This window comes from Branchiostoma belcheri, unplaced genomic scaffold (assembly GCF_001625305.1).
Source record: "Branchiostoma belcheri isolate BF01 breed outbred unplaced genomic scaffold, Haploidv18h27 scaffold1, whole genome shotgun sequence".
In the NCBI taxonomy this organism is placed as follows: Eukaryota; Metazoa; Chordata; class Leptocardii; order Amphioxiformes; family Branchiostomatidae; genus Branchiostoma; species Branchiostoma belcheri.
Genome location: NW_017802379.1, coordinates 9,521,109 through 9,547,571, shown reverse-complemented (window position 1 = coordinate 9,547,571; position 26,463 = coordinate 9,521,109). Strand labels below are relative to the sequence as shown.

Genomic DNA, 26,463 nt, shown 5'->3' with positions numbered 1-26,463 from the left:
ATCCTCATGTCTCTGAAAGTTCATCTGTGTTGGTAGTAATCATAGTAAAACGTTGAACTTTATTCCCAAAAAAATCCAACACACAATTTACAGAGAAATCAAATTTTCAGCGACCATTGTCGCCTTCATCAGGATAATTAATGACCAATCACTTCATAACGTGGAGTGAAGTGGTCGCTGAAAATTTGATCTCTCTGTAAATTGTGTGTTGGAATAAAGTTCAATGTCTTAATATCCTCATGTCTCTTTGGTTTTACACACCAGCTTCACAGGTGTGGCTCAGCGGATCTAGATGGTTATATAATTTTGCTGAACAAACTGTCACACCTAACCACTGCACAATCTATCTGGGTTATTTAAGAAAGCTAGTAAGTGAGGATGCCCCTATAGTTGCCCTATGGTACTTGGTCTTGGTATATCATTACACTGTACAAACTGTCACACCTAACCTTTGCACAATCTATTAGATGCTTTATTCAAAACTGTGAAGTGAGGATGTCCCTATGGCAGTTACCCTATGGTACTTGGTGGCAATGAGTTCCACTTTACAATCATTCTACTTGGAAAAAACAATTTCAATCCTGATACCATTTTCAGACCAAGTCTTCAGCATCATATGTTGAATTTACAATGAGGAACCCCCAAAAACATCCATAAGAGATACATTTTTGCCTGAGGAAAACTTGTCAACAAAAACTGACGAACTAGGAGAAGCAGGCGTTACATATGTCTATACAGTTCCCTGCCTCTATACAGTACACACAAGAGACTTGTGTAAAGAACTTTTATGCGTTCCACTAGGTTCTCCACTAGCTCACACAACTTCACCGTCCTTGTTCGAAATCTTTTTACATTGACAGTTTCTTTCCCCATACGGCTAAGCTTTGGAATATTCCCTCCCTGACAAGTGTTTCCCACCAATCTACAGGCCTTCAAATCAAACGTTCACCGCCATCTCTTGACGTAGCCATGTTTCTCTCATCTTTCTAGTTCAATGCCGAGAAGTGGTCGCATAGACCTTGCATTGAACTACTCTGTTAAAAAAAGAAATGAAATTACGACGTACCCAAAGCCAAACATGTGGTGATGACAGCGGGCAGACCCTCGGGGATAGCGGCCACGGCCAGAGCCACGGCGATCTTGAAGTAGTAGATGGCGCCCCTCACCCAGGACCCGCCGTGCACGGGGTCGTTGAAGTGTCCGATGTTGATGGCCCAGACAGCAATACAGATCAGAGTGATCACCTGCGGGAGGGGGGCAGAACAGCAAGGTCACCTTCAGAGAAAATCTACAGTGCACAAATGTAAATTATAGAACTCTTGTACAACTGAAAACTTGTTGTAACAATACCAAAGGATTTACGTGTAGAACTGAAAAGTTATAGCACATGAGTTCATACATTTCCCAAACTATACCAAAATACATAATGCAAAATATATGTTTGGGAAGATAAGGTAGAATCAGCACCCGATCAAGATGCTGTTAATGTGTTGGGCTTGTTTCCCATTTATGAATCCTAAATTTCAAGTCATTGTCTAAAATTTACAGACTCCAAATAGGACTCTGACAGTATTCTCTAACCTGACATATACATGTACTTTAACATGGATGTGTATGCAGATTTGTTTGAGTATTGAGTCTGGTAGGTTACGTTCTTACATTGCTCACTGACACTGTTAAAGATATCCAACACACTACATAGTCAGAAGACACAAAGAGAAAGATACTCTAGCAAACAGCAAGGATGTCATACATTGTGTCAATCAATGCTGATAAATGTCTATATGTATAGCCTTTAGTCCAATACTTCCATTGGATATACATGTATACTCTGTCATATCAAATCATAGAGCAGTTCAAAGACAGAACAGATAGAAAGAAATTCTCTAAGATAAGATGATCATGGAGTATTGTAAATTTACAGAAACTCTTTTAAGGCAACACAAACAGTGCTGCAAAGAAAACACGGTAATACAACAAGTAATGGTGGAGAAAGACAGTTAGGCCACATCAATATAAAATGTTGGTTCTCAGATATTTTAAGCAATAAATTTTGAACTTTTAACACATCACTGCATTGATGAATGGAAAAACTGTAACAACTAGGAAACAGGGACGTTCTTAAAGTTCAACTGTCAAAATATGAGCATTTTGGGGTTGATTTTTTTTTTGGCACACCAAAAAAATGCAGAGGGCAACCCGATAACCGAGAAATTGAATTGGTGTGGCCTTATGTCAATGACTTAAGAAAAGACCTGGGGTAGAGAAAAGAACAGTAAGTTAAAGGAAAGAAGACTGGTCCGAGTTGGAGGAGGAGGAAGACGAGAGTTGGTCAGAGTCGCCCCGTGAGGGGAGGGGTCACCTGGGAAAGTTGGTGTCCAAACTCGTCCAGTTTTTGCTGCAGAGGGGTCCTCTCGTTTTCTGTTTCCACCATCTCAGTACGGATCTTTCCTGCAGAATAGCGTGGTTGGCAAACAGGTTAAGCTTTTTTTAAAACTTCATACAATCCACCAGAAGGAATATCCTTGTGGTCTGGAGTAAAAAGAGCTTGAAAAGATGAGTCAGCAACCCACCAGGACTGTTGCTGCAGCACCTGTAAAATCAGACAGAGGGCACTCCTGATCAGTGTTGGCAGAGGCAGGGAAAGGGACCGTACCTTGCTCAGCTGCTCACCAAACTCGTCCAACTTCTGCTGAAGAGGGGTCTTCTCCGTCTCCGTGGCAACCATCTCATCACGGATTTTACCTTAGGGTGGGATGGCCCGCAAGGAATCATGGGAACAGGAAACAAGGGTGGAACAGGGAGAGGTGGAGAAGAAGAGGGTTGACAGTTGGGAGGAAAGTTTTACAAAATCACAAGGTTATTTATCATCATGCAGAAGGACTACACTTGTTTTTTTTTTCCAATCATTCAAAAATGGAAGACAACCTTATGCTACTAGAAAGCAGGATGGAGTATGGAAAAATAGAAACAAAGAATTAAGTATAGGTATATTTTTAGTCAGATGAAAGGGAGGGACAGTTTGTAATGCAACACAAATAGGCTTAGATTAAAGCAAGTGTGAAAGTTGCCATTTCGCTTAACCCTCACCTTGCTAAGTGACCCTAACCATAATAAAATCTGGTGTTTGGCTGATCCCACGGCAGGTAGAAGGTTATCAAACTTAAGTACCACCACGACACCTCTACCTTTGTGATCCATTAGGAAACAGGGCAGGGCCTTCTCTCCTTTACAGCTGTTACCTCCAGACACCTCAGGCACTGCCGTATTGATTTTTTTCCTACTTTGCAGGCGCAGGCATTAGCCTGGGGTGAACTTGTAAGAGCAATATAGCAGAGGGGAGAGGGCCACAAAGGAGCAACTCAAAATCCCTGTCAGAGGAACTGCGGGATAATAGCTTTCCGCCCACTGGGTTGACAAAATCATATTCCTTCAAATCTTTACGTACACCCCCCTAATGCTGAATCATTGAAGTGTGCCCAAGCAAGAAACACTATTCAGCATAACCAATAGCAACATTGAACATTGTGGCAGTATCCTTTAAAAAGGGGTAGTCAGTGCATGAGTGTATTAAGACTTTTACTTGGCTTTGAGGAGCCATAGCAAAAGCAGGTGTACTTTTCAATCTTCTAACGGTATACAAATGTATGTTTAAAGTTCCTTACCGATCTCTGTTGACAGTCCAGTTCCGATAACGACTCCACTGCACTTTCCCGCAGCAATGTTGGTACCCTGGTGAGGAGGGAAGACATCACGTTCAAATTATTACTGGTTAAACAAATCGTCAATCCCTGTTGGTATACCTAACACATACATTTGTGATACTCTCCAAGCAGAGGTTTGGGTTTTGGGGGTATTTTTAGTGTGTTTTAGGCTTTTTTACCGGGGGGTTGGTGGGAAAAAAATTCAGTGCAAAAGAGAAACCTAAAAAGCCTAAAAACACGCTAAAATACCCCAAAAACCCAAACCTCTGCTTGGAGAGTACATTTGTTGTAACCTTCTCAACAAAGGTACAATATCTCATGTACTACAGATTTTTTACTGTCAACAGATTATCTCATAGATATACCTTACGTTATCTACGGGGTTTTGTTTTAAATCCAGGACTGTGTAGTTTTGCCTGAAACATTTACATTCAAGTTGAAACAACAAGCAAAATACTAAAGGGAAAACAAATTGGGGAATCTAAAAATAACCCTTCACCCATATCACATCCTGCAGTGGTTATTTGCAGTATCAGACTGAAGTATTTGTTCATCTTCTGAAATAAATAAACAACGAGAGAGTGTATTTGGAAGAGGGGCCAGGGGGAAAAGCCACAACAGGAAGTGATGTCATGTCACTTCCTGTGCCAGTGGAAGTGTGACTTACTGAGAAGAGGAGGTTCTTCTTGTCCTGGTTGACAGCACGTGGGTCTGGGATGGGGTCCGTATGCTTGATCACACTCACACTCTCACCTGCAAAGGGGGAACCATATTTTTTTGGGGTCAGGTCACACAAAGGAAAACTTTGGTGTACAGATATGTACTATAGATACAAACTTACAGCATTACAAGACAATGATACACTTTTTGAACGTAACTATCACCTTTGAACTCACTCTTTTGCATTTGTTTATTTGTCTATTCAATAGGTTTAGAAATGTACCACAATTGTGGATGGATTGAAGGGTGACTGTCACTTTTTGAAGATGTCAACCCGCAGACAAGATTGTAAGGTTTGAACCACTCACAACAGGAAGGACCCCTACTCTTTTTGTTAGGTGCAGTTGCTTCTTTAACATGCTTGGGGTGTACATGTAGCTCTCCTCAAACATGTATATGTGACCTCTAGCTTTGCATGCTATCAGAGAGGATGTCCCTAGCTGAACCTGCTGCAAGTTCTCTCATTTTCACCCGAGTCGAGTGAGGAAATAGCAGTTGAGTGTCTTTTCCAAGGACACAACACTGCGGATTGCTAAGGATTGAAGCCTTTCGATGCCAAGTCAAAAACCCTTACCAGCTTCATTCACAACAGCACAATACAATGTCTTCTGAGGTCAGATTGTCAGTACAGAAATTAGTTTTTTTTAAAAATGTATATAAGATGCTGTATGTATAGTTTGTGTTTCTATGTTTGTACCGTTGTTTTCTATGGGTGAAATACCTGAAATAAAGACATTCATTCATTCATTCATTCATTCATTCATTCATTCATTCATTCATTCATTCATTCATTCATTCATTCATTCATTCATTCATTCATTCATTCATTCATTCATTCATTCATTCATTCATTCATTCATTCATTCATTCATTCATTCATTCATTCATTCACATAAGCTAGAGATCTCGCTCCACATCTTGTCTTCTGTACCCAGCCTAACCTACGATGACATCATACGTGCAGAAGGGCGTACAAGGTCGAAGGTCAGCCCGATTTACGGACAGACGTCCCACCTGTCACCTTTGCGGGAGTTTTGCCATGCGGAGGTGACTACTCCCCAGCTGATTACCTCCCAGATCCACATTACAGTATTGATTGCCCTTTGTATCAGCGACCGGCGCCATTTATCGCTAAAAGCATCACCTCCTCCCCGCCTTAATCTCCGAGTCACGTTCCCCGGCACAGGTGGCATTAAACAAGCGTCAAGCCCGCAATCAATAAGGACAAAGGGACAATCTATCCCCAGATTAAATATGCAGCAAAATTGATTTCTGCCGAAACCCTCCCTCCAAGGTTGGCCCTGCTAACGATGGGTTGTGTAGGCCACGCTTTAGATAACGTTGTACAATGTACAAGATTGGCTGATTTTGTTGTTTAACCCACAATTCCTTCAAACAAGATTTGTAATTCCTGATTTTTTCACGGTACTTTTATGTTCACTGTTTTCACTGTCACTTCTGTACCGTGAACTTATCATTACAGTCAACAAATAATTCCTGGACTTTCTTTTTTACTGCACCTGTCGCCACTGAATATATAGTTCCGTGAACATGTCCACTTTTCTCAGACTGTAAAATTTTGCTACTGTGAATTACAGTACTCTACATAGTGGGTTGTACTTGTTTTGCTAAATTTGGCAGTTTCATTTGGAGTCACGTTCAATTTAGCCAAGTCAATACACCAATTATAGATGTACATGAGAGAAAATGTGATTTGCAACAATGCAGCCCTGATGTAAAATTATAGCCAGCTGCCGTCGTGCCATGTGCCCGCGAAGCTCGTTGTTACACTGGAGGGCGGTTATACCGACAATGCAGATACAGATAGAAGGCCACACCAATTTAATCTTTTGGTTAATGGATTTTTTTCATTTTTTTTCTGATTTGCAAAAAAAAATTCAGAGTCAACTGCAAAATGCTCGTATTTTGCCCTGAACAGTTGAAAACAGTCTTTTTCTCAAATCCTAGTTGTCACAGTCATTCCATCTTTTAATGCAATGGTATCATTAAAAGTTCAAAATTCATTGTTTAAATTTTGAACCAGCCTGGTGTGTTGGCTTCATGGCTCTTATCATACCATTTTGAGCCATAATAGGATGCCTAGGCCTGTTTTAATTTTTTTTTGGCCTGCCCGCTCCACTATTTTTCTAGAAAAATCAGTTAACCAAGAAATTAAATCGGTGTGGCCTAAACTTATGATCTGTCTGCAACACCCTAAAATGGCTTGAACCTAATTAGCACTCCTGATGAAGTGTAGTTTGCAGAATTCACTCTTCAGTGCAGTTGTCATCAGGTTCATTACCTTCAATGGAAATAATGCGTGGAGCAAGGTCGACAAATCTTACCCCATTACGCACTTGATAATGTATAATAACCTTGGCGCACGTTGTAATCATACACCTGATTGTCTCCTCCAAGCATAACCTCACATGCACTACATTTAAAATATTGATGCAAGAATTTGGGCAGCTTTCCACAAAATGCATTATAGAACTACTCCAAAAAAACAATAAGGAACCATACTCATTTCAACAGATGGTCAATGATTCGCAAGAATACTCCCAGACTAGTAAAAAAATTGACATAAATCGACCCTGGCTCGTAGCAATATTACCCTTGAATAAGTCAAAATGGTAAAGAAAGCACATTTGAGCTGCCTTCCCATAAACCAGCAAACTTTTCCAAACTTTTGTTGCTTCAGATTCTGTAATACGGTACTCCAGAAGGAGTCATCAATAAAATAAAGACCTAGCTTGGTTGTTTCATCAATCAACCACACCCCAAGCTCCCAGACCCTTTCATACATCTCACGAATCTGACTACATGTAATGCGCTCGTCCCAACGGCATTTGCATATCTCGACTGTTACATAATGATAAATTACACACAGACCGGCAGATAACAGGGGGCTGCCCTCCATTTCTTGGAAATCTTTCTATCATTAGAAAATAGCCTACCTATCTTTTACATACTGTGGAGACTACATGTATTTCATTGATGTAAGATATAGTACATTTGTACATGATCCACTCTCAAATTTGAAAGTCTATCGAAAAAGTAGTTGTACTTATTGGAAAACAACTGAAAAAGAATGACTAAGTTTTGAATAATGCCGTAACTTAAGTAAATTTTATTGATGACATCTGCGTGTGCATTGATTTTCGCCTGATTTTGAGAGAAAAAATACAGAAAATAGACAAATATGTTGCTTCTATTGCAAAACCTCCTAGATGCTGACTAACACTAAGTACATAGCCATATTTGTAGACTTGTAGTGATACTAGGCTACCACACTAGTGACACTTTCTGCACTTCTTGAATATGGGAATAAAAGACTTGTTTGTAGTGATGCCATATTTTGATTGTTATAATTCTTATTACAAAGTTTACGGTCTCAATTTTGTCTGCAAAGGATGTCATCAATAAAATTCACTTGCTGTGACCAAATTTATGACAATTGTACTATATAGACCCACGCAAAATGTAGAAATGCAACATGAAAATGGAAACATTTGACTGACAATAGCAGCCACTTTCTCATTGGTCGAACCACTAATTGCCAATCTCTCATTGGTTGAACCGCTAATGGTGATTGACAACTTCTATTGTCTCACCTGTCAGGATGGACTGGTCCACACGTAACGTGGTTGACTTGATCTGCAGAATGCGGATGTCAGCGGGGACCTTGTCACCAACTGTGGGCAAAATATACAGCATGGTTATGACATCTGAACCCCAACAAGTTATATAACACACCTCATCTGTTGTTATAACATCATAAGCATATTGCAACATCTCTTATATTGCAACAACACTTTAAATTTACTAGCATTAGAGTTGGTAAAATACATGAAGAAAATCAAACTGTTCTCCAACTCAAAAAGAAATTAACTCACTTCAAATTTGTAAAACTTCATTGTATGTAATACACTGTAGGTGTGATATCTCAATATAATATAGAACACACCAGCGCAATAATACATCATATTAAGAGCCATAATAGCAAAAAGTGCTAATTTTCTTTTGAAATGTCCACATTTTGCATTGCTGTGTCGGTGAAGGTTATTTTGACATCCTCATAGAATATCCACTTGTATACAAAATAAATAGGAACTGGACAGATTCCAAGAAAAGTCAGACATTTCAGATAGCATCTGCTATGATCTTTCTGATTGCATCACCATTGTTCTTTTCTTTTAATTTCAAACTGTACCATTTAAAACTACTGTCTCCCTTGTTCCTTTTTTGAAAGTTTTTTGAAGAGTTTTCAAACCAGCCACACTGACATTATTTCCAAATGCCCCACTAGTTAGCACATTTTATTTCTTGCAGGCTTTTACCGGGCAAGTCCGCCTAATTCCTTGTCGACTGTTGTGGCGCTTTCATGTAATAGGATCTTTTATCAGTCACAGGGATAGCTTGCCAATGATTCGCCTGAAGAGTTAGATCTGTAGCTGTGGGAATTTATCTTTCAACCATCACTATAGAACATGAAGGTATATCTGCTTCTTTTAATGCTTGTTCGGGGGAAAAAAAGCAGCCAAGACAATAGTTGGGCCGGATTTATGCTTCACCGATACTTTGAGGTACATAAAATAATAAAAAAAAGGGAGACGCATTGTCTAACTCCTGTTATACTCACTATCATCTTTTACGACAACGCCCCAAATGTCGAGCGCCAAAAATAATTTCTCTTACGTCACACACATCGTCAGATTACCATGCCCAAATAAGGTAACATAGTCCGCAGACCTAAATTTCAGCATGACACATAAAGTAATCAACTTCTAGTTTTGATCTAGTTTAAACAGACATAATGACACTTGACTGCTGAAAAGCATCATATCTTTCTGATTTTTAATATTTTGTTTTGACCAAGTTTTGGAGACATGTCCAAGTTTGGATGAAGGGTCTTGACAGGCTTGTTGATGAGATGAGACGTAACAGGGGTTGCATAGAGGGCGGGAGGGGGGTAATGTAGAAGGGAACTATGGCAGGTATGCCACTGGCGTCCCAGAAATACTGACCACTGACGTCAATGTGCCGTGATGGACACAGGCTGGGACAAACGTCTCACACCGCTGCCAGGCTCCGGGACAGCGAGTGACAAGTGTTTTCCTCAGAAACTTCACACAGACGTAAACAATTTGCTGGTGTGACGTCAAGTAAGCCAAATCCAAACTTTATGAAGACGCAAAAGTGACCGTGTTTACATGACATCATTGTTCTTCCTCACCATTGTGCTACTCTCTATTTATTTACATTCTTGGTACTCAAAAATTATTCTTGCTAACTTCAGTTATAGAGCTATTCAAAGAAAAGTCTTCTTTTTCAAGATAAAAATTTCAGGAAAGGACAATCTGAATTCCATATATTAAAGCATTTTTGGTGTTAGCCATATTGGAAAAATTGTAATGTAAATCTCAAAATGTTTGCAGTGGGTTTGTTTCTGCGGTGAACCCTCCACTGCAAATTCACAAAACTATGAATATATATTTTGTAATGTATCACAACTGTGCTGCAGAATTGTTCTATCCAACTGCTTACTAAATACTGCAAAAACCCCTACTACCAATCCATGATTGACATCAAGTCCCTACAATAATACATGTATTTATAGTACTTGTTTCTATCCACAGTATTCTGTATTTGTTACAAATCCCTATCATTACTAGCCTGATATACAAGTATAATTATATCCCTGTCTTCCTGTGTATTAATAACCGTTACACATGACTTCATTGACGTTTGCTCCTAGTTACCGCTGACGCACTTCACTCAGCGCGCAACGTGCGAATAAATGATTTAAATGAACAAACCAATAACTCAACAAGGGATACTTTCTACCATTAAAAGAAAGAAACAGTGCAGGTCTTAGAAGCCCTGACTACGACAAGAATGCTTTCAATCAAGCGATCTTGATGTATTTACTGTAATCTTCTGACGTCAAAACTTCCCATAACAATTTCAAGATATAATCTGAACTGGCTCTTACATGTAGTTTGAACAATGGCCAAGTAGCAGGCCAGGGGAGACCTTACATTTCCTACAAGTCTGTCCTAACTCTGGATCAATATCCCATTAGGAGGAGCATGATATTTCTGGGGTACCGGCTGGGGGAGGGGGGGGCTTTTCGGAATCCGTAAGTTTTCACAGCTGAAGAGCTGAATGGAAGACTCCCAGGGATATTATTGAAATATACTTTAAGCTAAAAATCCTTCCACAATGACAGAAGCCACCTTCACAAACAGGGCAGCTGAAGGAACCACTTTCTGAAAAAGGCTCGCAAGCACAGCCTGCCGTAACGTGTATTTTATGAAGTGTATATTGTGAGGCTGACTATGTTTCCAATACATTACGGTGGTTGCAACTTTCGAAGGATTTTAGCTTGTTTGTAAATGTTTAAAAATTCATGACACTGATGGTCTACAACACTGGAATTTCAATGATACATCGCACTCAACTGAACTAAAGACCGATGTTTTCTTCTCATAGCTTTGTTTCCATCTAAATGTATATTATGGTTCTTGTCTTTTTTTAATCCGATTTAAAAAATTGTCTACTTCTTCATACTAATTTGGATTCTGTCAGAGACACAATCTTTGTGCAACCTTACGAAATATATCAGTAAAATCCAGTATTACCTCAGTCTATGAATTTGTACAATGATAATGTTTAACTTGATCTTAAGTAAGCAGATTTAGTATGAACCAGCCCAACGTTTTACAAAAAAATTGACTTTGTCATGCATTACATTAGCTATCAGCCAAAATTTTCCATCACAACTACCTACATGTACATGTAAATGATAGCCTTTTACTTCATGTATTGAAAGAAACCATGTCAAAGAGAAAGCAGAATTGTTAAGTACCCCTTGAGGCTGCTACTGAAAGCTTGTCTGTAAATGCTGGGAAAATTGCCAAGATCATAGCTGTCTCCAAGTCTTTTGGGAAGACAAGAAAGGATTACAAAGTACACATGTAGGTTCTGTGAAGATTAATCGAAAATTACTTTAAGAAATATACGGATGAAAGTATCAACCTGTTAAGAAAAAGACTGAGAGCGAAAAATGCAGACTGATTTAGGAAAAAATATGCATAAAATTTGTTGACGTGAAAAAAAAAATTGAGGCATTTTCACCAAGCATGTAATTCTTCTAATGACATTTTTTTTCGATTCAGCTATTTGAGACTTTCAAATTCTACACGACAATGCAATTTAGTCTGGACTAAGTTTGTTTCACTTCCAGTTATTATACCTTCCAGTAATTGTAATTATATACTGTCTAATATTAGTAAGTTTTGAGATCAAAGATGAATTAGGTGTCACCTGGAGGCACAAAACTTAATTTCATTTGGGGACAAAAATTATGTAGACACTAAGGCTTGAAGTGTCAAGATCGAAGTGTACATGTATGATCTTATTCAGAGAAGTTCATAGTTTATCATATTATAATTTATGTCTTGTGCTTGCACAGTAGATGCAGCATATGTTACATGTACAGTTATTAAACAACAAATAATTCAGATCTCTCATATCTTTTTATTTGATTTTGTTATTGGGAAAAGTGTTTTTACTACTGCAAGTTAAACCATTCATTATAAGTAGTCTTTGTGAACTTCAGAGGCATGTTACTCAATGCAATTTATGAAAGATGTGATGTCTGGAACATATTTCATACCCTTTCTTGTGACAGTTATAGTTTTGCAAAATGTGATCAAACCAGAAATGCTCTTAATTTACAATAATTCATAATGGTCCAAATTTTACTGTACTATATTTCACTCTTCAGAAAAACACAAATTTACAAGGTGTATGATGATTGTATTTTATGTTTGTCGTTAACTCTAGATTGGGCACATCCTAGACTCCACTATTTTGTCCTGTAGTCATGACTCACTAGAATCCAGACAATTCAGCAGCAGCTTGGCTAATGCCTCCCAGCCATCTATAAACTAACACTTCTTACATATAGAGAGGTACGCAGTAGACGTAAGCTCTAAAAGCTACTGCAAATCTTTGTATAAATGCCTCTGGCTTCGGTATAACCTTTCACAAGGCGAGCCGGAACATTTGTGTTTCATTTTCTCCAATTTCACGCGCAGCAAAATCCTGTCTGCGGGCAAATACCGCTCTTTCGGCGGCCACGGACATCAAGGCTGCGTTTGAGAAGATGGCGGCACGTGTCACTTTTTTTGATGTACCGCTGCGGTCAAAGGTGCCGCGTGTAATTGATAGATAGAGGCATATCCCAAAGTGGTTAAATTGGGGCCATAAATTGGGGTCCAATCCCCTATTCTGATTGAAAGACCTGCACACTGGCCTCACTTGCTACACAAAGGAGGCCATCATTGGAGCACGAAACAACGCCACCGATCCATACATTTCAGTTATGATTGACCTTTCAATCTTTATAAACTCGGAATTTCAGAATAATTAATGAGAACTGGGTTTGTCGTATCGACTTTGAAAGACAGACGAAAACATGTATGTATACATTCAAGTATTCACATACATGAATCTATGATGATGAGTATCATCTTTCTTAAAATGATTAATACTTCACTGACCCTTGACTGAGCTAAATCTAATTATCTAAATCTAAGCCATTACATCATCACGAAGCGCTGTGATTGGCTAACCATGTGCGTGGGGGACGGAGGATACATTGAAGGACACATCAAAATTCCTCACATTGTACAACCTGAAAATTGCCTCCAAAGTCCGCAAATGTCATATGAATATGTACATACAACTGTCACCATTAATAATAAATTGGCCTCTGCCTCACCTATACCAAAGGTTGATACCACAACAAACTAACTTTTGCATTTTGGGTAACATCTTTTGAAATCTCCATCATAATATATTGTAATCTTCCATACTGTTTTAATATATATGCATCTTATCCATTTTGCAGAGTTTATCATATTATCAGCACAACTGTAATTCATACACAGATATTAACTCATCAAAAATCATATCTTCTTCCAATTGTTTGCATGCGTTGGCCCAGGGCTCTAAATACTGGGTTTGTATGCACCTTAGTGCAAGTAAAATTAGGGCTGTGCAGGTATTTCTGGTGTCTACCTGCAACTACATGTACATTCATTGGTCTTCACTGGGTTTATATACAAATGTATAAATATGTGGACTTTCATTTGCTGCATTGGCTGTCACCACCTATAGAGTATGAAAGAAATATATTGTGTAATGATAATCGTTTCTGTTTTAGTATGATCCACATGTAAACTTCCTAAAGTCTGAGTGGAGCAGGTAAAATCTATCTGGTGCAGGTAATTTTCAATCTTAGGCCACACCAATTTAATTTCTTGGTTAACGGATTCGCCCGCTTCATTTTTTTCTGATTTGAAAATAATAAAAATTCAGAATCAACTGCAAAATGCTCATATTTTGCCCTGAACAGTTGAAAACAGTCCTTTTCATCCTAGTTTTTACAGTAATTCCATCTTTCAATGAAATGGTATCATTAAAAGTTCAAAATTCATTGTTGAAATTTTGAACCAGCCTGGTGTGTTGACTTCATGGCTCCTATCGTACCATTTTGGGCCATAATAGGATGCCTAGGCCTGTTTTTATTTTTTTTTCGCCCGCCCGCTCCAATATTTTTCTAGAAAAATCCGTTAACCAAGAAACTGAATTGGTGTGGCCTTACCTACAAATTTTAGTACAAATGTACCCCAGTGCAGATATGCAGAAAAAAGTATGTCAAGCTCCGGACTAGCAAGAAAAAAGTATGTCAAGCTCCGGACTAGCAAGAAAAACAAATTTTACACCTGCTTGAATTTCAGACTACGTAGTTGATAAGGTTTCTTGTAAACAAGCTAGCTTACAGGATCCATTTCCCGGTAGGAGCCAACAGATTATCATACAAATAACAAACATCACGTACATAAACAAACCCCAGGATTTACTCAGCAAGCTCATCTATGAATCAAAAATTTTCCGGAGATTTTATCGCGGGCAGAAACACGATGCTCGCGGTTATATCTGATGGCCTCGGGAGGTTATGTTTTGGCGTACGTTTTGGGAGGGTCGAGATGACAAAAATTGCCTCGTGGGGCCACCTTGCCCCCAATACCTCAAGGTCAACCTAAACGGGCACTCCGGCGTGCCTTACAGCCGTATATAATCATCGGCCCGTGTGTATAACTAATGGCACTACATCAGACGATAGGAAATTGCATATCTCCTATTCAAGCCAACGCGATTGCAAAAGGCAGCTGGCATATCAAAGTGGATCTGCCAGTAAAATCGGGAGATCTCCCAAGAAACGAAATCTCCTCAGCAAAGGGGTAATCCCGACGACCGAGAGACACGCCCCCGAGGTCTTCTGACAGGATTTTGTCCCGTAAAACTTGAAAGGAATCAATCTCCAGCCTAAGGCATTCCTAAATCTGCTTTCAAAGCGAGAAATTGGCTCCCACTTTTTACTGTTAGACTGGTGACACTTAATCATACACTCAAACTTGACTTTACAATCGCATGGGGCTTTTCCGGGGTACTGAATGCCTGGCTGTTGTAAAAATCTTTATTCTTATTCATTGGTTTGGCTGTAAAAGACATACAGCATTCCAAAAGAATCATCACAATCTCATTTCCTTGACCAAAAAAAATCCTTTTAGATTTAATGCACCAAACTTGATGAATAACAATATCATTAAACGGATCCTTGCAAAAGTTTTCCACCACTTCTGATTTTCAATGAGGATTTTTTCTGCCAAATTTGATACTTGAAGGCTGGTACATCCACATGTAAAAGTTTGTATTCATTTTCAAAACCATACATATACATGTATGTAGATGTTGCGGTTTCAAACCACATTTTCCATGGTTCTCTAAAATCATAATTCCACACGCACTTCCTACTCGAGCAAACAACTTCCAGCAGCCCTGAGCAATTTTAGCTTCAAACTGTTGGTAGTTGTGGAAGCACTACTAAAACTCAATGACCTTGGAATGCCCTTCGGCGGATGCAGGGGATGTTTACGTTTCATAGAACAGCTGCTATTGCCAGGCCGGTGTTTGCTCAAGGATAATTTAACGACCAGGTGAAACAGAGCGAATGGAATTCTCCCCAAATTTCATAGCCCCAACAGAGGAATGTACACATCAGTATTTACATGCGACATGCGTGTCGACAAGGGATCCGACAAAACGACGTAAACAAAAAATTCATGAGCAACACTGGGGGGAGGGTATCGGAGCCAAGAAGTCTGAGCCCAAAATGGAACTGTCGACATGAAATGTTGTTGACACATTTTAGAGAGATACCCAAGTTTCTTGCCCTAAAACCATTTGACGAGTTACTACAGTTCAAACTTAGGAGGGTGTACTAAATATATACAAAACAAGTGCAATTTCAAATGCCACCATTTCGAGCAAACATGGAACTGTCACTTGGCAAAATTTTTTGTCGAAACATTTTCGTTGCTTTGAAATGTTTGACAGTGTCCTTGCAACAGTTCAATGGAAGGCAAACCAAAATAATATATAAAGAAAACGCCATTTGCCATTTTGAGCAGACAAGGAACTGTCACAGCAAAATGTTGTTGAAACACTTAAAATAGATACCCAAGTTTGTTGCTTTGAAACGGTTTGACAGTAAGCCTTATACACATGAACAATAGTTCAAAGGAAGGCAAACCACGTACAAGTGCCATTTCAAACACAACAGAAGTTATTGACAACCACATGGCAAATTGTTGTTCATGTCTAGCATTAGGGAACCATATCCTGACTGGATCAGTTAACAATGTTTACTGCTATCCTGCATTGTATTCGAGCAAGCTAGCTTCAAATTGGCACTCATTCAGTCCAGTCCATTTCCAGTGCCCCAAATTGACCTTCAAAGCTGGGTGATTCCGTGGCCACAGAGGACAAACGGTATTGCCCCACAGGCTGCCCAATTCCCCTCGACAGGACACGGTATGGCCAAATTGACTCCGTCAATCAATGCAGTCAATGACATTGACCTTGTTGTGAATACCTTTCCTTTCCTGACTTAACTTTAAGCATTCCTTACTGCGCAGTTTGCAGATAACCACCTTATAATATAACTCTCTATAACCACCTGAGGTTTTTGTGGTAGGATTATCACACACATTTCCAGGGCTCGAAATACTCGAAATACCACCTGTACCAAACCTGCACTAGTCCATGTACTGGGTTTAGGCCACATCAAGTAAATTTAATGGATGACGTCCGCGCGCGCATTGATTTTGGCCTCTTCCTAGAAAAAAAAACAAGAAATTCCGCTTCCTGTAACTAAGGACCAAAGAGTCACGACAGTGCCGCAAATTGTCAGATTGACGAGAAACCCGTAACGCGAGAACAGGACAGGATGACAACTGCTGTTCCACCTGATTTATTGCTGTTTTGATGATGAATAAAAGACTTCTTGCTTCTTACACTGTGTCACCTCATTCAATTTGTGTCCTAACATTTGTCGTCTCTTAGTATATTTCTAAATCTAGGCATCTTGTTTTTTAGGGCCCTTCTTGTTTTTTTTCGCCCTCTCGCATTAGATTTAGGGTCTCCAAAGGACGTCGTCCATAAAATTTACTTGGTGTGGCCTTATATACAAAATGTAGGACCTGGTGTATGTACATGTGGAGTTTTATTTGCTGCATTGACTGTTACCAGTGTAAAAGAAATAATGACATTGATTTCTGAACAGTATGAGCCACACTTCCTAAATTCTAATAAGTGGTGCAGGTAAAACTTCTCTGGTGCAGGTAATTTTCAATTTTACCTGCACCAGTGAAGAAAAACGATTTTGAGCCCCCAGATTTCCCTGTAAAGATTAACACTAATCTGCTGAAGTAATAGCCTGAGGGCATTAAGACTTTTTCGCCCTTTACTACGGCCACAGCAAGTAAATTTTATGGATGACATCCTCCGCAGACGAAAAAAACAAGGTTCCTACATTTCAAAATTTTGACTCAATCATCGTGCAAATTTTGACTCAATCATTGATTCAGTGGGAACATCACATATACAAAGCCAGCATCGTATATCACTGCATCAAAGTAAAAAACAAAACAATAATTCAGAGCCTTTTCTTGTCTCCTCTCTTCATAGTTATCTGTCATCCACGTTCCGGCATGGCAACAGACATCTTTGCCCATTTTCGGCATGTTGACCACTGTCAGAAGGCAACAAAATTTCTTGTTCTTTTTTTTTAATTAATGCAAAAATTAATGCGTGCCTGATGCCATCCATAAAAATTACTCGTTGTGGCCTAAGCAGCTAAGCCAGGTTTACTACCTGATGTATTGCGCCCTCCCCCCAAGCTATATCTGTATCTACTTAAACAGGGGTTTGACACATTTTTCAGACTTTAAATCTGATTTTCTGCCAGCTCAACAGTTCAGCGGCTCTGAATGCTGAAGGAAAGCTAAATGAATTTTCTATCAGATCTTGTTCCCTAAGTACATGAAAATCAAGTCTTGGTCTTGACAGTATCACAGTATCAGGTGGTACAGGTAGTCCTGTTATATTATTATGTACATGTCACGGTACTTTCTGTTTAGCCCCTCTCAATCCTATCAGTGTTGTAGCCAGCCTGATTTTTTCCCATCACCTGAATTTTGTTTGACGTGTAACATCCCGGTATAGTCCCCTGGGAAAATTTTGAAATCTCAACTTTTTAAACGCTATTTTGAGTGGCAAATTTTGCTGGTAGACTAACATTACTTTCATAACATATCTTTCTACATATATCTCTTGAGCAGCTCATCTTTTTACACGCCAATTTTTGTCCATAAAAGATGTCAGATTGGGCAAAATTTCTTTCCATCAAATTTCAGTCAAATGACGGAAAAATGGACACAGGCCAAAACACTGATCCCTATTGTACAACAGCATGTTCCCTTCTAAGTTGGTACCAATCAACTTCACATGATCGAATCTCTAGGGGTGACGTACTAAGGATGAAAAACAGGTACAGTACACCGAGTTTCTGTCACTGTCATACAACAATGGCTGAACACCATTCGCATTCCGCGCAACCCTCGGAGGTCGAACTACTTGATATCCCATCATGCCACATTAGTACGCTTGATACCGCGTCGGGCCTCGCGACAATCAGTCCGAAAGAGGAGGCAAAAAATTGATTTCAATTTTCTCCGTGCTTTGTACCAAAGTATTGCTGCCTGGGTGCCACAAATGAAGGTGCTTGGGTGGCAATGAGTGATGTAATAGACGATTTGGAAGCCATTTGTGTAACGGTATCTAACGCAGACATCTTCCTAAAACACTGGCAACGGCAATTCGCCATTAAAAGTCCAATTACAGGGCAGCTCCGGCAAATGGTTGATGTGATTAGTCGCCAAACGAAGAGTTGGGTTTGGAAGGATTCGTGGAGAACGGTTTAATCTTTTACAGATGTAGTTTTCACGGTTTGCATTATTGATCAACAGTGGAGACAAGGAAGGCAGCAAAAACCCTCCGATTACGTAGAACACTACCGTCAATACTGTGTTTTCATTTGTATTTATTTGGTACATTTCATTTCCAGTCAAACAACTTGACTTTGTCTAAACTTCAGTGGCTATTGCTCACTTTTTGCACGATGAAACTTTTCTCTTGTGAACAAAATAAGAAAAACTATCACAAGATCGACAACAATTGTTAATATGAACCTTTGGTTTCTTGGACGCATGTCTAAACCGATGATGATATTCTACAAGAATACTGTTTTATAGCATCATAAATTCTACATTAGGTAGGTGGTACATCTTGCCTTTTCAGCACTGTAGGGTTTAAGCCTAAAAAATTATCATGAAACTCAACATCAGCAAAACCTTTCAATGACATTGTTTTTGAATCCACTTGATCCAGTGCTAATGATGGTTCATGGCTGATAAATGTTGTCGCTAAGCCGTGTGGTAAAGGGTACAGATCTATCTTCCAATGGGTTCTGTGTGCGTGGAATCCATATGCAACACTCAGTGCACAACACAGATTTAGGTATATGGTCTTGATGGTGACAGATTGACACGATTACAAGTCTTTGTACAGTCTCCGCACACGGGAAATAGTCTTTTTATTCTGTGATAAATTAGATAGGACTTTTCATGTAGCTTTCAACATTTTTTCTTACTCCAAATGCCTATCATCAAGATGATGAGCTCAATTTCTCACCTTTGGTGTTGGCACCTTTGGACATTAACTTTTTCACTAATGGACTCTTTACATTGACACGATTGACGCAGGCGGCAAAAACCTGACGTGCGAAAGCTGTATACGCACGGGAGCGAACGAAACTGCGTACGTCAAATGTTTCCAGCATGTAAATCGGCCTGCTTTGACATACGTCAATAACGTACGTTCAGATGACGTACGTCAATAACGTACGTTCAGTTCGCACATTACCTCGAAAGTTGGCGGTCAATGTGGAATCTGTGTACGCACGGGAGCGAACGAAATTGCGTATGTTACAAGTTTCCTGCATGTAAATCGGCCTGCTTTGACGTACGTCAATAACGTAGGTTCAGATCGCACATTGCCTCGAAGGTTGGCGGTCAATCTAGAAATATTTGATGTGCGCAATTTTCATACACACATTTCAGATTTTTGCCCACATGTACATGAGAACTGGGTCTTAGCTGCCCGTGACATTATAAAAAAAAGTGCCTGCCTGTACTGACCTGAAACCTCCACAATGTCTCCGGGGACCATTTCCCTGGCCTTGATCCTCTGGACAGCCCCCCTGTCCGCACGGACGACCTTGCCCATCTCAGGTTCATATTCTTTCAATGCCTCGATGGCTTCTTCTGCATTCTTTTCCTGTAGGTGGGAGGGGGGCAATGAAAGAAGACATTAGAACAGCTTCATCCTAAATCAAACTCAACATCATCCACATTTTGATATTCCATGAAGACTCAAGTTCACTCAACACATTCATACTTTAAAATTCCTTTAAGCTGAAGGTGTACAGAAAAAATTGCAACGTTTTCCAATACGAAGCAGAACAAACTGTGCCTGCACAAAACCCGTATTGTCCATTTAAGGTCCTATTTGCATTTACAAGTATGACATTTGTCTATAAGTTTTCAAGTGTTGTGTTGGAAAAGATATCATTTGGAACAGGCAAAATTCTGATGCAATTGTGTTGATCAAACAACGAAAACCGTGAAAAATTGAATTAAATTGGAATTGGTATGGCATTAGTAGGGTGACCAACGACACGTTGTACAAAGTTTGTAATACGGAACCTCTCTCCGTGAAAGTTGAGAAACTCAGGTGGTCTCTGTTTGGACATATTCTCAGAATGCCACAAGACACACCTGCACAAAAAGCTCTGGAATTTTCATTCCTTAGCTCTAAGAGATATAAAGCTCGCAGGGGGAGACATTGTATTAACCTATTCAGCCTACTGAAGGGAGACCTGAAGAGCAGAGAGCTAGGCCCTCCCACAACAGAAAAGAAACTCAAGGAGCTCAGAGAGCTCGCCAGGCAGAAGACACGGTGGAAAGAGATGAAGAAAGACTGAATGCGGCTACAGGACATGTCCAAACGACTGTAGACGCAGGACACAGTGGATGATGATGGTATGGCATTTAACTGTCTTTCTTGGAAAAAGATATGACAAACCAGTCTCTAAAACTCAGTAATGGACGATTTCCCTATAGTCATTTGTCCAAGTACACTAATGGTACACTTGGAGATATGCAACAAATTTGACGTACCAAAACCTGAAAGTGCCATGCTATTTTTAGACTGATAAAACACTTCTATAGCTAGCAATGGGAGTCTGTCATGGATTTATACTTCAGAGAAGGGGGAAATAAAATAGGGAAGGTTGTCATCAAAATGGCAGTGTCAACATGGGACAAACGAACGCCTCCCAATTTGACAGCTAGCTCCACTGTCGTGCGTCATCGGAAAATGGCCCTATCGCCTTATTACAACCGGGATGGAAAATTATGTCAATTCTAATCAAGTGTCTGGCAAACTGAGGGTTGTCGCAAATTACTTTTGATAGCTCGCGTTCTAAAAATGGAAACCACGGTGCCAGGCTTGCTTTGTGCTGTCTACTTCCAGGTGGCGGCAAATTGTACTCCCAGGGTTTGGGAAATTGGAACTGTGGCAAATAATTGCCATTACCTTTATTGTCGCCTAATATTGATGATTGAAAATGAAGGGAAGTAATTACATCAAAATCATTAAGGATAGGCCTGTATCATATTAATTCTTCTGTTTTCATAAAAACAGAAAACATGTCAAGAAATTATTTCATATGAGACAGACATAAGAAGTTAACATTGTACGTGTCAGTGTTCTAAGTCAGTGTCTCTCTTTCTGTCATTGCCTTTAATGAATGAATGAATGAAAGACCTTTATTGTACACTTTTGCTCATTCGAACTAAGTACAGGTCATGGTAAACAGCAAAAATATATTTATAGAAAAACTACAATAATTCAATGACGGATCAAAATTTTGCCTAATTCGCACGTGGAAAGAGATGTAAAAACTAAGCTAAGACTACCCTTTTTTTGCCCCTTCAAAATGCAAGAAATAGTGTAGGTCAACGACAAGATTTCAAAATTTCCCTGGGCCCTTAGCATTGTCCTATGTGTCACAGCCACCACTCTAATACATGTGTACATTGATTGCATTTTCTGTATCTCACAAACACCTGCTACATGCTAAGCTCATGAATAATTAATCAGATGTCAAAATTTCATTGTGGTGTCCATCACGCTAATATACATGTGTAGCTACAATGACAAATGTTTAACACTTAATTTTGATACCTTGCAAAAAGTAATCTGAAAATAATTTCATCAGGTTGGTACAATGTACAACACCTACAATGACTCGACTACAAACGTACTGTAACAGCAGTTACATGTCAGAAGCTCTGAGGAAGGTGTCTGATAGACATCGAGATGTCCTAATATTGAGAGAAGTACTAGTTATGCATAAGAAAATCCCCAAATCCTAGGTGCGAAAGCTATTCCTATTTATCTTTAACTACAGAAGAAAAAGGATGACTTTGAAGGATTGATTTATCGACTCCTTGAGCAAAGTAGATCCGTTTCACGCGCCAAGATGCGATTGAAGGGTGTCCTGAAGGAAAACTTGGTGAACTTCCAAATCCTTGCTAGGTCAGGGACGTACAAAATGTACATGTAGCTGGATACTGAACTTTCTGGCAAGAAGGCCATCCCAGTTTATTTTCTTAGTTCTCTAACCTTTTCAGAAAACATTCAGATTTGGAGGATAGCATGTAATTAAAAACCACTCAACACTGACATGGCTCAATTTTTTTTGCACACCTGCACTAGTGTACGTAATGTTGAAAATCTACCTGCACCAGACTAATTTTACCTGCACTAACCTGCATATGCATGACTGCATTTCAAGCCCTGTTAACTGTATATGAATTATGATGTTTAATATTTCATGGAGTAATATGCTCTCCCAATTTTCCTCATAAAGAGAAGATACTCAATCGGTTGCCTTCATGAAATATGGAAAGATAATGTCTGTAGGGAGGATATCTTACACTGATTACGAGGTAGACATGTCTGTACATAAAATGAACTCGTGTAGAAATTACACTAATTACTTTCAGGCAGCAGTACTGCCTTCATCCTTGCTTATAACTTTCTGTTACCTCCGTAAAAATTGAAGGTATTGTTCTTCGTCTGTTTGCTTGTCTTGTCTGTTTGTGTTTCCATATACTAAGGTCAGCTCAAGAACCTGCGGGTAATTTTTAAGGTCCGGCTAGATAGTGATTTGTGATGATATTTGGTATGTGGGTAGGGCTTGGGAAGACAAAAAATCAAGGTCAATTTTGGGCCTTCTAGCAGATCCTCTTGGTACTGCAGTAGAACTTTTTGTATTTTCTGTTCTGGAGATGCTGTGGTTTTTATTTTGTGGTAGCAAATTGCTTATGACGTTGAAAAGAAGTGGTGTGGGTTTGGACTCCCTAGCAGCATGTTTTTCCCTACTCTCCAAGCAGAGGTCAGGGTTTAGGGTTATTTTTGGCGTGTTTTTAGACTTTTTTTATCGGGGTTTCTTTTTTGTACTGGAATTTTTCTTTCACCCAACCCACCAAAAATAACCCAAAACCCTAACCTCTGCTTTGAGAGTAGTTTTTTCCGTGCCAAACTAATGATTTTTTTCTACGGTACGAGAAATGCATCTGCGACCAGCAGTCACATTTTAACTTGATGATAAACTGTAAGGCAAGTAATTTGAGTCAACTGAAATGTGTAATTTGTAACCTTTCCTTCCTCCCTCCTAGCTGCGTTTGAAGGCCAAGAGGTAATCGATGTGGAACCGAGTTTAATCAATTTCCGAACGAGGTTTGAATATTGCATTCCCATGAAAATTCTCCCAACTTTATGTTGAAGTTACTCCCTTCCTGCAACTTGATGGCCATATGCAACAGAACTGTAAAAATAACTAAAATGGCAAGCATGTATTTTTGGAATGCTCATTCATTCTTTTCTTTTTTTGGAAGAAATATTACAGCTCATACTTTTCTAAAAAAAGTCTATCCTGACTACTCAACTCTTAAAAAGTTAGATAATTTACAAACACTAGAAGAGTCTGATATACAAAAGAAAACATTGCATACTTATCTATAACCCCACAAGTTTAATCTTGGCAACCAGCGACTCCCCACATAAAATTGCTGTTAGGACTTGGCTAAGGCTTTGGAAATGCTGGAAACGGTCCAGAAATTCTGTACCCTTATCTAGAACGGCTGAATCCGGCCTGATTAGGGTGAAAAGATGCCTCTGTTGACATTTAAGAAACAAAACATCAGTTCTAGACCGTTGTGTATCTGTACACTCGCAAGGGATGACCTTACATTTTGTGTAACTATCTAGTCTGATCATTCTGATTCTGAAAAACTATTCAAGGTACAGAAGTGCTGTTTTGGGTAGCTGAGCTGTGGGTTTGTGCGTCTGCTTCTCCAGACAGGTTGACAGCATATGGGAGCATGGATAGATGATTGACAGGCAGAACAAATTGTCAAAAGGTCAGACACAGGTACTTGTATAGTAATGCCTCAGGACAGGAATAAAAAATATGAGGATTGCAAAATTTGAAATCTATTTTTTCTTCATATTGTCTATATCTCCACATCAACTTTTCTAGAGTCGTCAAAACTTTTCCAAAAGTATAATGCGGAAATTACCAATTTTGCCCTTTACGTAATGCTCCCTGTGTTGTTAATGTCAACTGGAGGGTAAGCTAACGTCAGATTGTCTCCTCCCTGCCAATTCCATCCATCTGTCAACCACACAATTCAATTTCCTCTGTCAAAACACATTTGGCATTCGCTCCAATAAAAATAGAACTCACTTTGGTATCACGGGGTGACTGGAATTGAACTCAAACTAATCAAAGATCCACCTTGAAAACTGTGTTTGAATTAAATCAATCATAGCTATAGCCTGTCCTCTATTAAAAGTTTAACTTAAAAAAATCCACTAATTTCATTTAAGTAATTATTAACAGTAAATCACCCATTATGGACACCCGCAAAATCTTTTTCCTTATAAGATACTCCAACTTACAAATGGACACACCTAAGATGGCCTCAAGCATCTTCCAAGAATGTCATTATAAAAATAGGCCTGTTTATCATCAAATCTTTGATAATCTTTGATACAATTTCTTCAAAGGCGGCATATTACCCAGTCTGTTAATCAAAAGATCTACGAGGCTCATTTGGAAGAAGCAGGAAGCTTGGAAAAAAATCTCTGCAGCTCCAATTTACCAAAATAGATCTACCACGCTTTGAAAGAATTTATCTTAAGAGCTGCACCAAAGATCAATTAATCTTGTACGCCATTCCTTACGGCATCAAGATAGATCGCCGAAGCTCCTGAAGTAAGAGTAATGCTTTGCTTGGCTTCGGTAATTTGGCGGGGTTAACAACGTCACCCGGACTTATTCCCAGGCTCCAGGCCGAGTCACGAACTGCCAAACCAAATGCGTCCCAAACAACGCTAAGGCCACAGCAAGTAATTTTTATGGATGACATCCGCGCGTGCATTGATTTTCGCCTGATTTGGGAAAAAAAAACACAAGAAATTTTGTTCCCTTCTGACAGTGGTCAACATGCCGAAAATGGGCAAAGATGTCTGTTACCATGCCAGAACGTGGATGGCAGATAAGTATGAAGAGAGGAGACAAGACAAGGCACTGATTTAATGTTTTGTTTTCTTACTTTGATGCTGTGATACTGTATGTGATGCTGGCTGTGTATATGTGATGTTCCCACTGAATCAAAACCATTTGTACAATTAATGATTGAGTCAAAATTCTAAAATGTAGGAACCTTGTTTTTTTTCGCCACGTCTTGTTTTTTTTCGCCCGCTCGCATTAGATTTGGAGTCAGAGGAGGATGTCATCCATAAAATTTACTTGCTGTAGCCTAATCAATACTTAGGTGCCCGCCGTTATGGCCGCATGCCTGCCTTGGCCGCGGCTTTGAATAACTTCTCCTGGATTTTTCTGGTCGCCGCTTTTGGTTTTCCGAGAGACAACTGCAAGGCAGTGGCAACCTTGGCTTTCCTAATAAGTGACAGAACCGCAAGGCAAATGATTTTGGACTTGAGCCAAAAGTGATAATATCTTGCCAGGCAGCACTCCAGGATAGTCATTATGACATCTTATGTAACATCTAAAATACTCTAACCTTCTGAAGTTCTCCCTGTTGCCTAACCCCCGAACCAACTGAGAATTGTAGTAGCTAAATGGGAACTTCAGTATGCTAAAGGTATTATGGTTAGTGCTGCATACCGGTTCACTGGACTTGGATCCGGACTTGTAAGAATGTTTAGGTTCAAGTCCAAAAAAACCTAAAAGTCAAGAACCGAGTCCGGACTTATTTCCATAAAAGACCATTTCACATACCCCTTTTCTTTCCGAACCACCTAAAACCTTCCATGGATTGCAAAATCTTTGCTGCAAAATGAAGAAAACATTGCCATCGGGCATCGTCAAGTGTCGGCCTCCATGTTATGTGGCCAAAGTTTCACC

The 26,463-nt window shown here is 39.5% G+C and overlaps 1 protein-coding gene across 3 annotated transcripts in view; it reads right to left on the bottom strand.

Moving 5' to 3' along the window:
* Positions 1-26,463, bottom strand: part of LOC109477653 (sarcoplasmic/endoplasmic reticulum calcium ATPase 1-like) — a 53,147-nt gene that overhangs the window by 14,141 nt on the left and 12,543 nt on the right. For 2 of the 3 annotated variants that reach the window (XM_019779180.1, XM_019779027.1), the window contains exons 5-10: positions 20,099-20,237; positions 8,039-8,119; positions 4,372-4,457; positions 3,666-3,732; positions 2,363-2,451; positions 1,067-1,244 (exon numbers count right to left, since the gene is read on the bottom strand). In XM_019779180.1, coding sequence (XP_019634739.1) covers positions 1,067-1,244; positions 2,363-2,451; positions 3,666-3,732; positions 4,372-4,457; positions 8,039-8,119; positions 20,099-20,237 — 640 coding nt within the window. Of the gene's footprint in view, positions 1-1,066; positions 1,245-2,362; positions 2,452-2,656; positions 2,746-3,665; positions 3,733-4,371; positions 4,458-8,038; positions 8,120-20,098; positions 20,238-26,463 lie in introns of all 3 variants that reach the window. The other variant, XM_019779093.1, reaches the window with a different exon arrangement.